Source organism: Mytilus edulis, unplaced genomic scaffold, assembly GCF_963676685.1.
Source record: "Mytilus edulis unplaced genomic scaffold, xbMytEdul2.2 SCAFFOLD_2301, whole genome shotgun sequence".
NCBI classification, from domain to species: Eukaryota; Metazoa; Mollusca; class Bivalvia; order Mytilida; family Mytilidae; genus Mytilus; species Mytilus edulis.
Genome location: NW_027269006.1, coordinates 1 through 15,381, shown reverse-complemented (window position 1 = coordinate 15,381; position 15,381 = coordinate 1). Strand labels below are relative to the sequence as shown.

The window sequence follows — 15,381 nt, the reverse complement described above, 5'->3', positions numbered from 1 at the left end:
CAATCTTGCCATGCTCCATGTTCATCGCGATAAGGATATTAGCAGACCAAATTATGATTCTGAAACGATTTGACTGAACCGGCCATAGAAAAATTTGGAAAACTCTACTGAATCGATGTTTGTTCTATGTTCTGGCAGCAGACTCAAATCAGTGATATTTGAATGATTATCTTACACATGTTACATATAAATTTAAATAAAGTTGTTAAAAATTTGGTGTTAGTAAAAGTCTTAAAATATGAAAAATTTATATAAAAAGTGTCCAAATTCAAAACATTATCAAACTCTCTAAAAATGCCTAGAATGCAGGATTTTGCACCATTCATTTCAAACCCAAAAAAAAAAAAAATCTCGCCTCGCTTCGCTCGGCTCAATTATTTTGCCTCACTTAAATAAGATGCCTAGTTACGGCCTTGAGCTTCACCCTATCACATCAAATGAGAATAGCCTCGTGAGAGAATTACGATTCGCTTGTCCCTTGTTAGTTATTGTCGCTTCGTCACTAAATTAAACTTCTTGTCGCTGTTTGTTTCTAAAATTCTTCTTGTCTCTTATTAGTGAGACCAGTCAGTTCCGTCCTCAACTTCCGTTTTTGCACTGCAAAACAATCACACAATTAACGATGCCTAGTCCTTGTTGGTGTGTACCTGAGTGTCATTTAAGAGGAGGACTTGCATTTCTAAATGACTTAATAAGAAGGAAAAGTTGGATCAACGCCATGGCTCAAACGTAGATTGTCATGTGCGATGCAATCGTAGAACCCATATTAATCAGCTGTTGTTTGCAAGGCACATTTTACTGAAAACGACTACGTTCAGGAAACTATTCATGGTAAAACTTTATTTTCTTAAGAAATATATACTGTTATTTATATAATCGCCATGCAAGTAAACCAAAGTCTGTTTGCAACCGCAATTATCGTTTTAGAATAAAAAGGGGGATGAATTCAAGACGTCATAACTTTTGGGATTACGATTCAATATCATCTGTTTGACATTTTTTGGTTAATACTACAATTGTATGGTTTTTCTACAAGAGATATATTATACTGATAATTATTTTAGCAGTTATTATGTAAATTTCGGTTGTAATGACAAGAATTCATGAGCTATGCCTCGGGCTTTCTTGAAAAATATCAATGACAATGTAAACAGGAACAAAACATTGACATGAATGATGCTCTCCACCTATGTTATAGTTATTTAGGTATGTGTGTTGCACAAGTCTTTCACAAGTTTCAAAAAAGCTAATGTTATAAAACTTTTTTCAGGGCACATACCCACTTTATAGAGACTTGTCTACTGCCATGCATTCCCATCCTATTTTCATGCACCATTTGTAAGCAAGAGACTGAATGGTTTACAAAATTAAAAATCAGGACGGTGTCCCGTTAAACCAAAAGAACTAAACTGGATGAATATTGTAGGAGAAATCTAGAGGAAAGTTTTGATTTGTGAAATTGGTTTTCCTGAACAGATGTACATTCATCCTGCAGGAAAGATTTATAACTGTCCACCACCAACTGACGAGCTAATGTTGAGCTTCACAGATGGAATTACTCAAACACCATAAATGCCTATGTTTTCAGCACAGATTTCACAAATCATGACACAGCTGTGCATCTTTATGCCCCACCTAGATAGTAGGGGGGCATTATGTTTTCTGGTCTGTGCGTCCGTTCGTCTGTTCGTCCGTTCGTCCGTCCGTCTGTCCCTCTACAGGTTAAAGTTTTTGGTCAAGGTAGTTTTTGATGAAGTTGAAGTCCAATCGACTTCAAACTTGGTACACATGTTCCCTATGATATGATCTTTTTAATTTTAATGCCAAATTAGAGTTTTTACCCCAATGTCACGGTCCACTGAACATGGAAAATGATAGTGCGAGTGGGGCATTCGTGTACTGGGGACACATTCTTGTTTATACCTGTTAAGAGTCGAAAACTAAATATTATTTTTATATAAATAAACATATATTGTGTCATTTTAGAACTTATATTTTTCTAAAGGATGCATGAATGAAAGTAGTGAAATTCATTTTGCTTTGATATATAGATTTGAATTACAATTGTTCATGTTATTGTAATGCATATAAAAATAAGGAGATGTGGCACAATGTAAATATATGATATTCTGTGAGTTTATCAAACTAAAGGGGATAAGAAATGGGTATAAGCAGTTACAGGACTGTACTACTGTACAATCTCCAACAATGAGAAAAACTCATACTGTAAAGAGAATTTCATATTTACAAGTAAGTTTTGTTTTTGCATTGAATAATTTTCTTCTATTGTCTTAAAAGCAAATATGGGAAGTGGTTAAAATGCTAATGAGACAGCTTTTATGGCCACCAGATGTCATTGTTACCTTGATTAAAAACTCCTTTTTAGCTCACCTGACCTGACTCATCACTTGGTTTCGTCGTCCATAAACTTTTACAAAAAATCTTCTCTGAAACTACTGTGCCAAATTTAACCAAACTTAGCCAAAATCATCATTGCGGTATCTAATTTAAAAAATGTGTGGTTAGACCCGGTCAACCAACCGAGATGGCCACTATGGCCAAAAATAGAACATACAGGTAAAATGTAGATTTTGGCTTATAACTCTGAAACCAAAGCATTTAGAGCAAATCTGACATAGGGTGAAATTGTCTCTTCAGTGAAGATCTATCTGCCCAGGAATTTTCAGACAAATCTGACAACCCGTTGATGGATTGCTGCCCCCAAATTAGTAATTTGAAGGAAATTTTGCAGAGTTTGGTTATTATCTTAAATATTATTATAGATAGAGATAAACTGTAAACAGCAATAATGTTCTGCAAAGTAAGATCTACAAATAAGTCAATATGACCAAAATTTTAAGTTGACCCCTTAAAGAGTTATTGCCCTTTATAGTCAATTTTTAACAATTTTCATAAATTTTTGTATTTTTTGTTAATTTTTTATAAAATATTTTCAACTGTAAATACTGGGCCATGTTTATTATAGATAGAGATAATTGTAGCACCAAGAATGTTCAGTAAAGAAAGATCTACAAACACATCCCCATCATCAAAAACACAATTTTGTCATTTTATATGTGTCCGTTGTTTAATATGCACATAGACCGTCCAAGGTGAGCGACACAGGCTCTTGAGAGTCTCTAGGTCATTAATACAGGTAGATAACTTTATCATGTTTATACTGAAAAATAATTTTGCTTGGAGGGAGAATTTAAAAAAAGTTCTGTCTTCAAAAGAGTTGACATGTTACTATGTACATTAACCATTATGTTACTTGATGTTCTAGCAATACACACAGAACGGAGACTAGTCAATCTTTGTGAATTATTTTTCATAGGATAGGAGTAATTGAATTTGTGTATATAATCAATAATTAAAAATAGTTTTATTTACATTAAAAAGGAAAAGTTCTTATGTCTTAAAAATGCATTTCATGGCGAGGTACAGAAAATATACTGTAAACAGTAGACTATAGATATAGGTGAACTAGGTACAAGAGAACTCTAAATCTTAAATACTGCAAACCACCTCTGTTCTATGGAAGATAATGATATAACTGGACTAGAAATACACACAACCTGTAATTAACTGCCTTTACAGCGCTTTCGCGCTTTGATTATATTTTATTACCGTTAAAAGTGTTTGAATATAACAGATAATAGTTGCATTGGTTTAATTACGCATGAAATCAAAGACTCTTGAGATAAGTATACTGCATAGTTAACTAGACATTGTGTTACTCTGTAACAACCATGTTATTTTGATAACAGATACTTTTGATAAACTTCTTGACATTTACCAACAAGATTTGATATATTTATTTGTAGCGAATTAAGACTTATTGTATGTCTTATTTCTTTAATAGGGAAGAGCTGCAATAATTGTTAAACTTCCAGATAACATGCAGCAAATTTTGAGTAAACTTCACACATCTCTCAACGGAAAGGTTTGTTACTCTTATGTGTAATATTATATTACAGTATTACAAAAACGTACATGGGCTTTATTTAAACAAGCATTTTTAGATTGATCACTTGTATATGATATATGTTTGCACCATTGTCACGACAACATAAAATTAAGAAAGGAAATGGGGTATGTGTCAAAGAGACTGCAATCCGACCATAGAGCAGACAACAGCAGAAGGTCACCTACAGGTCTATTTATTTGACTAAGGCTTTTTCTAGATTCAACACTTCCTGATTCTGTTGCTGATATGAGCTCAACAAATTATATTCAAGTGTTTCCTTTGTGTGTCTAATAACATTAAGTTTCAAATAGTTAATTTACTAATTTTTGTTCACTAATAGAATAAATTTTAAAACTTACTACATGTAGTAAACAGAAATCAGTAATTTTTTATACAACCGCAAAAATTTTAATTTTTCGTCGTATATTGCTATCACGTCGTCGTCCGAATACTTTTAGTTTTCGCACTCTAACTTTAATAAAAGTGAATAGAAATCTATGAAATTTTAACACAAGGTTTATGACCACAAAAGGAAGGTTGGGATTGATTTTGGGAGTTTTGGTCCCAACATTTTAGGAATTAGTGGCCAAAAAGGGCCCAAAAAAGCATTTTCTTGGTTTTCGCACTATAACTTTAGTTTAAGTTAATAGAAATCTGTGAAATTTTGACACAAGGTTTATGACCACAAAAAGAAGGTTGGGATTGATTTTGGGAGTTTTAGTTCAAACAGTTAAGGAATTAGGGGCCAAAAAAGGGCCCAAATAAGCATTATTCTTGGTTTTCGCACAATAACTTTAGTATAAGTTAATAGAAATCAATGAAATTTAAACACAAGGTTTATGACCACAAAAGGAAGGTTGGGATTGATTTGGGGAGTTGAGGTCTGAACAGTTTAGGAATTAGGGGCCAAAAAGGGGCCCAAGTAAGCATTATTCTTTGTTTTCGCACCATAACTTTAGTATAAGTAAATAGAAATCTATGAAATTTGAACACAAGGTTTATGACCACTAAAGGAAGGTTGGGTTTGATTTTGGTTTTGGTCCCAACAGTTTAGGAATAAGGGGACCAAAGGGTCCAAAATTGAACTTTTTTTGATTTCATCAAAAATTAAATAATTGGGGTTCTTTGATATGCCGAATTTAACTGTGTATGTAGATTCTTAATTTTTGGTCCCGTTTTCAAATTGGTCTACATATCAAGGTCCAAAGGGTCCAAAATTAAACTTAGTTTGATTTTAACAAAAATTGAATCCTTGGGGTTCCTTGATATGCTGAATCTAAAAATGTACTTAGATTTTTTATTATTGGCCCAGTTTTCAGGTTGGTCCAAATCGGGTTCCCAAAATTAAACTTTGTTTGATTTCATCAAAATTTGAATAATTGGGGTTCTTTGATATGCCGAATCTAACTGTGTATGTAGATTCTTAATTTTTAGTCCCGTTTTCAAATTGGTCTACATTAAAGTCCAAAGGGTCCAAAATAAAACTAAGTTTGATTTTAACAAAAATTAAATTCTTGGGCCTTTTTGATATGCTGAATCTAAACATGAACTTAGATTTTTGATTATGGGCCCAGTTTTCAAGTTGGTTCAAATCAGGATCCAAAATTATTATATTAAGTATTGTGCAATAGCAAGAAATTTTTCAATGCTCTTCAACTTTGTATTTGTTTGGCTTTTTAACTATTTTGATCTGAGCGTCACTGATGAGTCTTATGTAGACAAAACGCGTGTCTGGCGTATAAAATTATAATCCTGGTACTTTTGATAACTATTGTGCAATAGCAAGAAATTTTCAATTGCACAGTATTGCGCAATAGCAAGAAATCTTCAATTGCACAGTATTGTGCAATAGCAAATATTTTCAATTGCACAGTATTGCGCAATAGCAAGAAATATCTAATTGCACAATATTGTGCAATAGCAAGAAATTTTCAATTGATTGGAGTTATCTTTCTTTGTCCAGAATAGTAGTTGAATCAACTTAAATCATTGTTTTATACAATATACAATGTATATTCACTTTTACTACCAACTGATAAATTAAAACAATATTTATCATTCAGTGATAACAAGCACCTTTTGTTACATTTTGATATTTTATGATGTATTTAAATGAGTAGTTATTATTCATTTTGAAAATAAGATTTTAGTCGTAGAATATACTTAAAAAAATATCCAGAAATACTTTCTGTAAATTCAGAAATTATTGCGTTCATTTATTATTGCGATTTTGTCATTTTAAACTTAAATGCGATTTTAATTTTTACAATTTTGAGAAAAATCCTGCTTAATTCTGATAAGATATTACAAAATATGAGTTTTAATTATTGCGTTTACACATAATTTTTCGTAATAATAAAAACCTCGCAATAATCTCTGAATTTACAGCATTTATTATTGTCATATTTGGATAATTTTGGGAAGATACATTAAAAAACTTATTCATTTATTTCAAGCTATTTAAAACTGTCATTTTGCAAGATTATAGTTTCTAGAGTAATTATTATCCTACTTAGATATAGGAAGATGTGACATGAATGCCAATGAGACAACTCTCCATCCAAGTCACAATTGCAGGGGGATTAGTACAGTTATGCATAAAACCCAGGGGACATTTACATGTTATATTATGTAGTTAACATTTACTTTTATATTTCAACAAAAAAAAGTCAACCACCAAATTGTAAACAAGTATAATATGTTCATACTGTATATGTTTATAAGTATTGAAATTATAGTCACCAACTTCAAACCTAAAAGTCTTAAACATACTCTCATATTGTAGTGGTTTTAAATGGTGGGGAAAATTGTATGTTTTGCAGATTTTATATACTTTCTTTTGTTTTCTTATTAGTCTCTAGAAGAGTTTAACAACCAGTTAAATATAATCTGTAGTCCAGAACATCTTGGAGTAATGCTGAAAAAACCAGACAAGAAAAAAGAAAGGTAATATATGCAAATGTAGAAAAAATTAGAATAAATTGTACATTTGTAGGTGCACAAAGTTTTATTCAAAGTTTATTACACTAAGCAACTTACAATAAATTTAAATTGTTTAAAAAGTCAAAGCTGACAGGGTCGTCATTGTCGTTGTTGTCAAAAGACATTCGGTTTCCGGACAATAACTTTAGTTTAGGTGAATGGATCTCTCTGAAATTTTACAGAAAGGTTCACTACCACAAAAGGCAGGTTGAGATTGAATTTAGAGTTATGGTACCAACAGTTTAGGAATAAGGGGCCAACCTCCAGCATTTTTGTAGTTTCAGGACAATAACTTGTGTGTAAGTGTATAGATTTCTCTGAAATTGTACCACAAGGTTCCATTTCACAAAGGGAAGGCTAGAATTGAGTCTTGGGTGTAATTGCCCCAAACATGCAGGAATAAGGGGTAAAAAAGGGGCCAAAAACAAGCATTTTTATAGTTTCTAGACAATAACTTGTGTTTAAGTATGGATCTCTATAAAATTGTACTACAAGGTTTTATACTACAAAGAGAAGGCTTGAGTTTTGGGGTAATCGTTTCATAGTCAAAATTCAGACAGTATCAAGCTTCAATATTGTGCCAAAATTTGCCCCAACTGTTCAGGGTTCACCCTCTCTGGTCATATCAGGCTGCATTCAGCGAAGCATTTTATTCAATTTAGATAAGAAAAAAATTTGAAAGAGCCAAGTATCTATCTTGTTTATCAAGAAATCATTTTCTTATTAGATGTTAAAAGTGGTGTGGACTTTGCTAATTGTTGAATCCTTACGGTGAACAATAGTTGTTAATTTATGTGTTATTAAGTCTATTGTGGATACTGTATTATAGAGGGTAATTTCGCGAGTTGTAAATTCTCGCTTTTTTTTTGTGGATAGAACAAAATCGCCAAATAAATTCCGCCACTTTTAAAGTGCACATGCAAAGGTATTGATAAAAATGTATAACAAATGTAAATAATAACCGCCAAAATACTTCATATATACTTATTCAATGGAAATTGCAAAATTTTTCACCTTTGAAAATTACCTGCTATACAGTATTTGTTTCATTGTCACTCTCACCACAACTTCCTTTTATATATAAAGTCAAGCAGTACAGTACTAATCAGTACAAACACAAAACTTTAAACACAAATTTTAATTATTAAAAAATAGGGCTATGAATTTGGTCCAAAGGCTTTTCAGGATTTATATAACCTCCTACTAAAAGCTTTAAACTAAAATTTTGAAACACTTGAGAAGATTTATGACTTATAACTGAACATATCAAAAACCATCTCAAGTCTACTTTGCCAAAAAAAAATTAGGATTATAATGTTTTTGACCTGATTTAGGACTGAAGAGGGGGATAGGACCTTTATAGGGACTCCAGGATCGGGTGTTTTTAAGCTCGGGATTTCGGGATCGGGGAATTCTTTTTTCGAATTTCGGGATGTCGGGATTTATATTTATTTTAATTCGGTTCCTGGGGATTTCGTGTTTTTAAGCCTGGGATTTCTGGATCAGGACCCCTCTTACCCCTCCTCACTGAAGGACTGACAAGTCAATAATGTTATAATTCTCAAAATTTCTAACAAAACTTTGTCATCAGGTGTTTCATGGATTCTATTTAAATTTTGATGGAGTCTTCCACTCACCAAACCTCAGATGATTTTGGTCATTAAATTGGAGATAATTTCTTTGGGAGTTGACTAGTAAAAATATCATTTAGTGTTTATTTTTTCTGTGACAAGGCCTTCCTGTTTAGCTCACATAAAGTGAGTTTTTCTCATCTCTTCCAATCTATTGTTGTAAAAAAAAAATTCTGCTTTGAAACAACTTTGAAAATTGGCAAGCTTGGTCACAATCAACTTTTGGCTTTACAGTGTGTAGCATGTTACAACTTTTGATCACTTCATGCACTTCCAGTACTTTACTCAAGTTACTTGAGAGTCTATATTAATCTAACTTTCAATGGCAAAATAAGTGTTTTACTTCATAAGAACATGATAACTGAAAATGGTATCTGGCAAATGACAATATTGTTTACGTTCATATAATGGTTTAAGTTGTGTTGTGTCTGGTTGAGACAGCTAATCTTTCTGGTGCAATGTAAAGTATGATAAAATGAGGAATCAAAAATGTTAATGATAAACAAAATAATCACAAACTCGTATGTTTTAAAGAATTGTTTTCTTTTCCAGGCAGTTGGTGTTTAACCAGAGACAAGTTTTACTGGAACAATTAAAGTCTGAGACTGATCCTGCAGTGGCATTACATTTGTCATCAATTATTTTAATCCATACATATACACAGAATATTGTCCATATTCCTGGAAAATGTGTTCCTCTACTCATAGAGTTTCTTAAATCACACATGGAGGCTGATAAATATGATTTACTACATAACCAGCAGGGTATCTATAATTCATTTTATTTTGTGGCATGTTACTGTGGATACATTTATTTTCATGGGTACCAATTTTCATGGATTAAGGAAAACTTGTATGTTAGTGGATATTTAATTTCATGGTTTTTCCGAGGTTTGCACACAAGCCTATAGTAAATTTGTCATTCGTTGAACATTTAATTCCATCATTTAACTATACCCACTAAGTCCACAAAAATTGGTATGCAAAGGATCAAAATGACTCCCCAGTATAATGGCTGTTTTTAGTTTGGAATCATTGTGTGGCTTGACAACTTCCATCTGGGGCTGCATAGCCACACAACTCCTCAGAAACTTTATGACAGAGTTCAACAAATTGCATAACTGAATTCGTCTACAGGACACAAAGATTTGTACATGATATTTTGGTATGAGTAAATTTTTGGGGTTTCAATACCAAAACACAGACTTGGTTGTTTCTGACAAGAGTATATTACACTTGGTTAATCCCAAATACTTCAAATTGGTTGACATGATTCAAACTTTGCTGTGTGTGATTTTTTTATTGTTCTGTTTTCAATCTTATGGAGACAAAGCTGACAGCATTGAGCCTGTAACATTTATTTTGCAGAAGGTTAACAGCAATCATACATTCTGTTGTCGTAGGCAGTGTCAGAGGTCATTCCTACATTCTGATGTCGTAGGAAGCGTCAGAGGTCAATTGTTTTAGATTTATGAGTTTGACTGTCCCTTTGGTATCTTTCGTCCCTCTTTTTCAATCCTACATTCTGTTGTTGTAGGCAGCATCAGAGGTCAATCTTACATTCTGTTGTCGTAGGCAGCATCAGAGGTCAATCCTACATTCTGTTGTTGTAGGCAGCATCAGAGGTCAATCTTACATTCTGTTGTTGTAGGCAGCATCAGAGGTCAATCCTACATTCTGTTGTCGTAGGCAGCATCAGAGGTCAATCTTACATTCTGTTGTCGTAGGCAGCATCAGAGGTCAATCCTACATTCTGTTGTTGTAGGCAGCATCAGAGGTCAATCCTACATTCTGTTGTCATAGACAGCATCAGAGGTCAATCCTACATTCTGTTGTCGTAGGCAGCCTCAGAGGTGTAAACCTTAAGGTGTGAATCCTGTGGTTAATGTTTTTAGACAATAAGAACTTTTTCCAACCTTGCTTTAATTTTATGAAATGTGAATTGAAATTATTTCAATTTTGGCCATGGTTATTCCCAATAGTTAGAATAAGATATTTTATTGCAATATGAAATATTATTTAAATCTCCATGACCTAAAAGAGCAATGGAATGACATGAAATTCAGATTATATACATGTGTCTTCAGTTTATACAAAATATTTCAATCTTGATGCATCTTTGGACTCAGTTTTGAAAATGGTGAGTCCAAACAGATTTTCATAAGTCCAGTTCTCATTGACTTGTCTTATTGATAACCCTGTAATTTAAAGAACATTGAGGACCTTACATTTCATAAGGTTTTGCCAAATACAGCTAAGTTAATCTATTTCTTTGGACGAAAATCCTTGATATTTTGAACAATTCAAATTTTGTATACAGCAACTGTGACTTGATTGAATTTAGTGTTGCTCTCCACTTTTTTTTCAGTTTATTTAAATTTTTATAAAAATGTCCAAACTAACCTTTCATACTATTTTTCTTTTGAAAAAACTTCTATTTTCATAATAATCAGTCATAAATTTAAATTAAAAAATGTTAATATGTATATATATGAAATTACAATATGTTTCCATGGGAGATAATTTTAAAATAGATCTTTTGAATATTTAGATCTTAATTTAAAAAAAGTTTTGAATTATGCATAGAACACCATTTTTAACATGATTTTTGTAGGAAAAATGGTTATTAATTTTGGGATGTACAATAACTTTAGTTAATGGATCTCTATGAATTTTACAGAAAGTTTCAATACCAGGCAGTGGCTGATCCAGAGGGGGTGTAGAGGGTGTCACCCCCCTTTGCTCTGGCTTTTTATTTTTTTTGTAAAATGATTAATCAGACAAGACTTCATGAACTTTGCCATTTCCGTGTACTCTAGTATTTAATTTTTATGCGACAATAATTTACTCATAAAGGAGTCATAAAGATATTTTTCGCTGTAATTTACTGATTGTCAAAGTCATGTGATTCGCTATTTTGGAGTTGACCAGTGCGTCGAAAAAACATCAATCAGTCATTTTGAAATCCAAATTACAGTAACACATTGCTTAGGCTGAGGATGACAATCATGATACCTCCAAGGCAACATAGGATTGAGCAAGAACGTATTGACTTCTATTTCACTATTCCACCAAACAGAAAGTAATACTCTATAGACTATTACACTCTCATAAAAAAGTTACACGGAAATATTAATTACTTACTAAAACATGTTTAACCCCAAGCGCCCCAGCCTATTTTAAAACAACATAGCTGAATAATGATCCCCGGTCAGTATAAGCTCTAGATATATTTAAAGTCTAAGGTACGAACCATTTGATTTGAGGAGACAATCTGAGATATTTGAGAGAGAATAAAATGACTCTGATTTTTGCCTTATATAAAAAAATTGACGGTACTGGATTGAAAGCAATAATCTTGTCCACTGTTTTTGCTATTAGAAATGAAAATTTCCAACAGAATTATTTATCATTAAATGAACATGATGAATAAAAATGGGCATATTTTTTTTGTGGCAGGGGTTTGCATGTCTAACAGGAATGTCGCCGAACTGATATATCAAACACTTTTTTTCAAGACCAGACTGCAACCTGCCTGCTGGGTGTGGCCTTTATGTCTCCATTTGTTAACTGTCATTCATAAATTTGTTGTCATTTCAGATTCATTCGTAGCTTTTGGTTGATTTGAAAACCCTGCCTTCCCTTAATTTTGTTAGTTGAAACATATCAATCAAACATTTGGATAAAAATTGCTTCTTTGTCTTTTTTAACTGGTGTCTGTCGTATTTTAAATTTCATTGAATAGCTAGGCGTAAATCTTATTTACAACAAGAAATCTGTGAGGTTATGATAACTTAACTTACAACAAAACGGGTAGAATTTTCCATGTCTAATTTTTTACTGACAAGTCCCACATCAAATTTATCAGTACATAGCTTTGGATCTATACTATTATTTTATGATAGGCAATTAATAAAGAGAATACAGCATCAAAAATGTTCAACCCTTACACTTTACAGCAACTACAAAATGTACACGCCCCACGACAGGAACCGTTAAAATGTGCATATTATACGTATTTTTATATTTTTAACCCCAAAAAGGTCCCCAAAATATGTCGCCTCCATCCACTCGGCAATCTTTAAAAACTTCGCTCCCCCTTTCCAAAATCCTGGATCCGCCCCTGCCAGGTATTGCGTAATAGCAAGAAATCCTGTTTAACAAGTATCCCAAAGCTTTAAACAACTATCATGATACTGATCAAACATACTAATCACAGATCATTACAGCTGTACTTTAATTATTAAATATAGGTTGATATTAAAGTTTAATATCAACCTATATGTAATCTATACCCTTTTACAAATTGTCAGCCCTGCTACTCTTACATATTTTTTTTAATTTTTTTTAGATTTGATAATGAAGATGATGAAAGTCCAAGGAAATGAAGAAAAGAAAGATGAGTTTTCAGCCTTGGAGTCAGAAGCTAAATTACAAATGGATGAAATAAAAAAAGTTGTGGTTATGGGAAAGAAATCTACAGTGGCAGAGACCTAAAATATATACAAAAAGACATCCAATACACTCAGATTTGAATTATTTGTATAATTGAAAATGATATAAAACAGATTTAAATTTATGTTCAATATAAATATCTTTTGTACATATTTGGTGAACAGGCTTTTTAAAAGTTACCATTAACAATAGAATTTCAGTGATTTGAATGCCATGTCTACTCTGCATAAATAAAATTGTAAATATAAAATATCCTGTAAGAAGTTACTTTTAAGGTGAAATACCATCATTGATTTTCCCCTATAAGTCTTTGTTAAATTTGGACTTCTCAAAAAATTGTGCAGAATTTATCTTTGTGTCAAATAAAGAAATACTTGGCATGAGTAAAGTTTAATTCTGTCCAGTACTATAGACAAAGTTTCACAAAACATTTCATTGCTTATGAGAAAAAAAAAGTCACCAGAACTTCTGGAAGTTAACCAATCAATTGTTCACCCCTTTTAACCTGGGTACAACCTTAAGTAACCATGCAACCTAAATATTATATAGAAACACAAAATAAATAAATAATGGTGCTTTGAAACACCCAATATATATATATATGTGTTTATGACCCTAAATTTTTTTACTGCAATGAATTGCAGGATTAATTTCCTACAACTTGCAAATTTAATAAATACCACTAAAGGACCTCTTTTAACTTTTTTAGGCCAATAAATAAAAATGATAGGGTAACTTTCATTCATCAATGAAAGAAATGTGATAATAAATGAGTAATTAAAGAATTCAAGCTCAATGAACTTTTCTCATTGTTGAAGGTTGAAGGGTGGCCTAAAATTGTTAATTTCTGTGTCATTTGGTCTCGTGTGGAGAGTTGACTCATTGGCAATCATACCACATCTTCTTTATTATATTTCAATATAAAAGTTATCTTGACTCCATGGAGGTTTCTATAAGTTTTTACGTAAAACACAAATTTACGCCACATTCCAGATAGGGACATAAAAAGCTTCCCTTTCAGTAATAATTTGTTGTTATTACTCTGACAGAAAAAGCTCTCTAAAACACTGAGTATGGATTGCTATGTCTGCTAATAACCATATTAGGCCAAACCAATTTAATTTTCTTGATCATCCGCACATAATTTTTACTAAACAGGAAAAAAAAAATTTTTATATTCCCGCTTCCCCTATCCAAAAAAAAAATCATTTCTATTTCCTGCACTGTTATTTTTTATGTGAACATTGAAAAGATATCAACAGTGTTTTCCTTCACCCTTACTTACATTCCCTAGCAAAATCTTGCCGATTTTTGTTGTAATTGAATGCTTGTCATTTCGTAACCTGGTCGATTCGTAACTATGTTTTGTACCTGATGCAACTATATATAGCTATAAAAATGGCACACACCTTAAAAAACACATAATTATTTTCAATTTTTTAACATTTTTACATGCGATCGTCAGACTAAAAACAAGAAACATGAAAGAAACAACTTACAAATAAGATATTTTAAAGAAAGTTCCTGTAGATTATTTGGATTGATTTAAGTCACTACATAAATTAGAAATGGTTTATAATATTAAAATTATTGTCAGTAAATAAGAGATACAATAAAGCTGATGTAATACTAAATCTCTTAAACAATACAGAAATGATACATTCTATAATTTGCTTAACAAAACTAAGCTTCATATGGAAATTGAATTTTTGCACTTCTCTATACATAGCTCGGTTGTGCATAGAATATAAAAATAAGACGTGGAATGATTGCCACAGAGACCCCTCTCCACTGGACATGAACTGCATAAAGGTCTCCATACAACCTTGACAATGAGCAAAACCAATGTAGTAAAGTCAGCAATTCGAAAAGACAAATGTAAAACAATTCAAACGAGAAAACTAACGACCTGATTTATTTACAAAACAATGAATGAAAAAATGAATATGTTAAACAAAAACAAACATCGGAAGTACAGTTTCCTGACTTACTGTCAATAACAGAGAGTGAATTTCTTGCAAGTCAGACCAGTTCCAGTTTGGGTTTAGGGTTAAAAAAAACAGTTAAGGGTTTAGAAACAACAGTTTGTAACTACACCATGGTTTCCTTAATTTAGGTGAAAATATGGGTTCATGTTTGTTTTTTGTTCATTTTTTTGTACATTAATTAGGCTGTTCTTATATACGACCACAAAAAAAATGAAAAAATTTTGGTCCTATATTGGTATGACGTTGACGTCGTCGTCCGAAGACATTTAGTTTTTGCACTCTAACTTTAGTATAAGTAAATAGAAATGTATGAAAATTTAACATAAGGTTTATGACAACAAAAGGAAGGTTGGGAT

General features: G+C 32.1%; 1 protein-coding gene across 1 annotated transcript; it reads left to right on the top strand.

The window, feature by feature from the left end:
- The first annotated feature begins 3,798 nt into the window (after nucleotides 1-3,798).
- LOC139509340 (E3 UFM1-protein ligase 1 homolog) lies at nucleotides 3,799-13,620 on the top strand. The gene is made up of 4 exons (XM_071296134.1): nucleotides 3,799-3,946; nucleotides 6,825-6,916; nucleotides 9,136-9,347; nucleotides 12,934-13,620. Exons 1-4 carry the CDS (start codon nucleotides 3,902-3,904, stop codon nucleotides 13,077-13,079), a joined length of 495 nt encoding a protein of 164 aa, XP_071152235.1. The 5' UTR covers nucleotides 3,799-3,901; the 3' UTR covers nucleotides 13,080-13,620.
- The last annotated feature ends 1,761 nt before the right edge of the window (nucleotides 13,621-15,381 follow it).

Coding starts and splice junctions, on each gene's coding strand:
- LOC139509340 (XM_071296134.1), top strand. CDS start 3,902: ATGCAGCAAATTTTGAGTAAACTTCACACATCTCTCAACGGAAAG. Junction 3,947..6,824: donor ACACATCTCTCAACGGAAAG/GTTTGTTACTCT, acceptor TTTTCTTATTAG/TCTCTAGAAGAGTTTAACAA. Junction 9,348..12,933: donor TTTACTACATAACCAGCAGG/GTATCTATAATT, acceptor AATTTTTTTTAG/ATTTGATAATGAAGATGATG.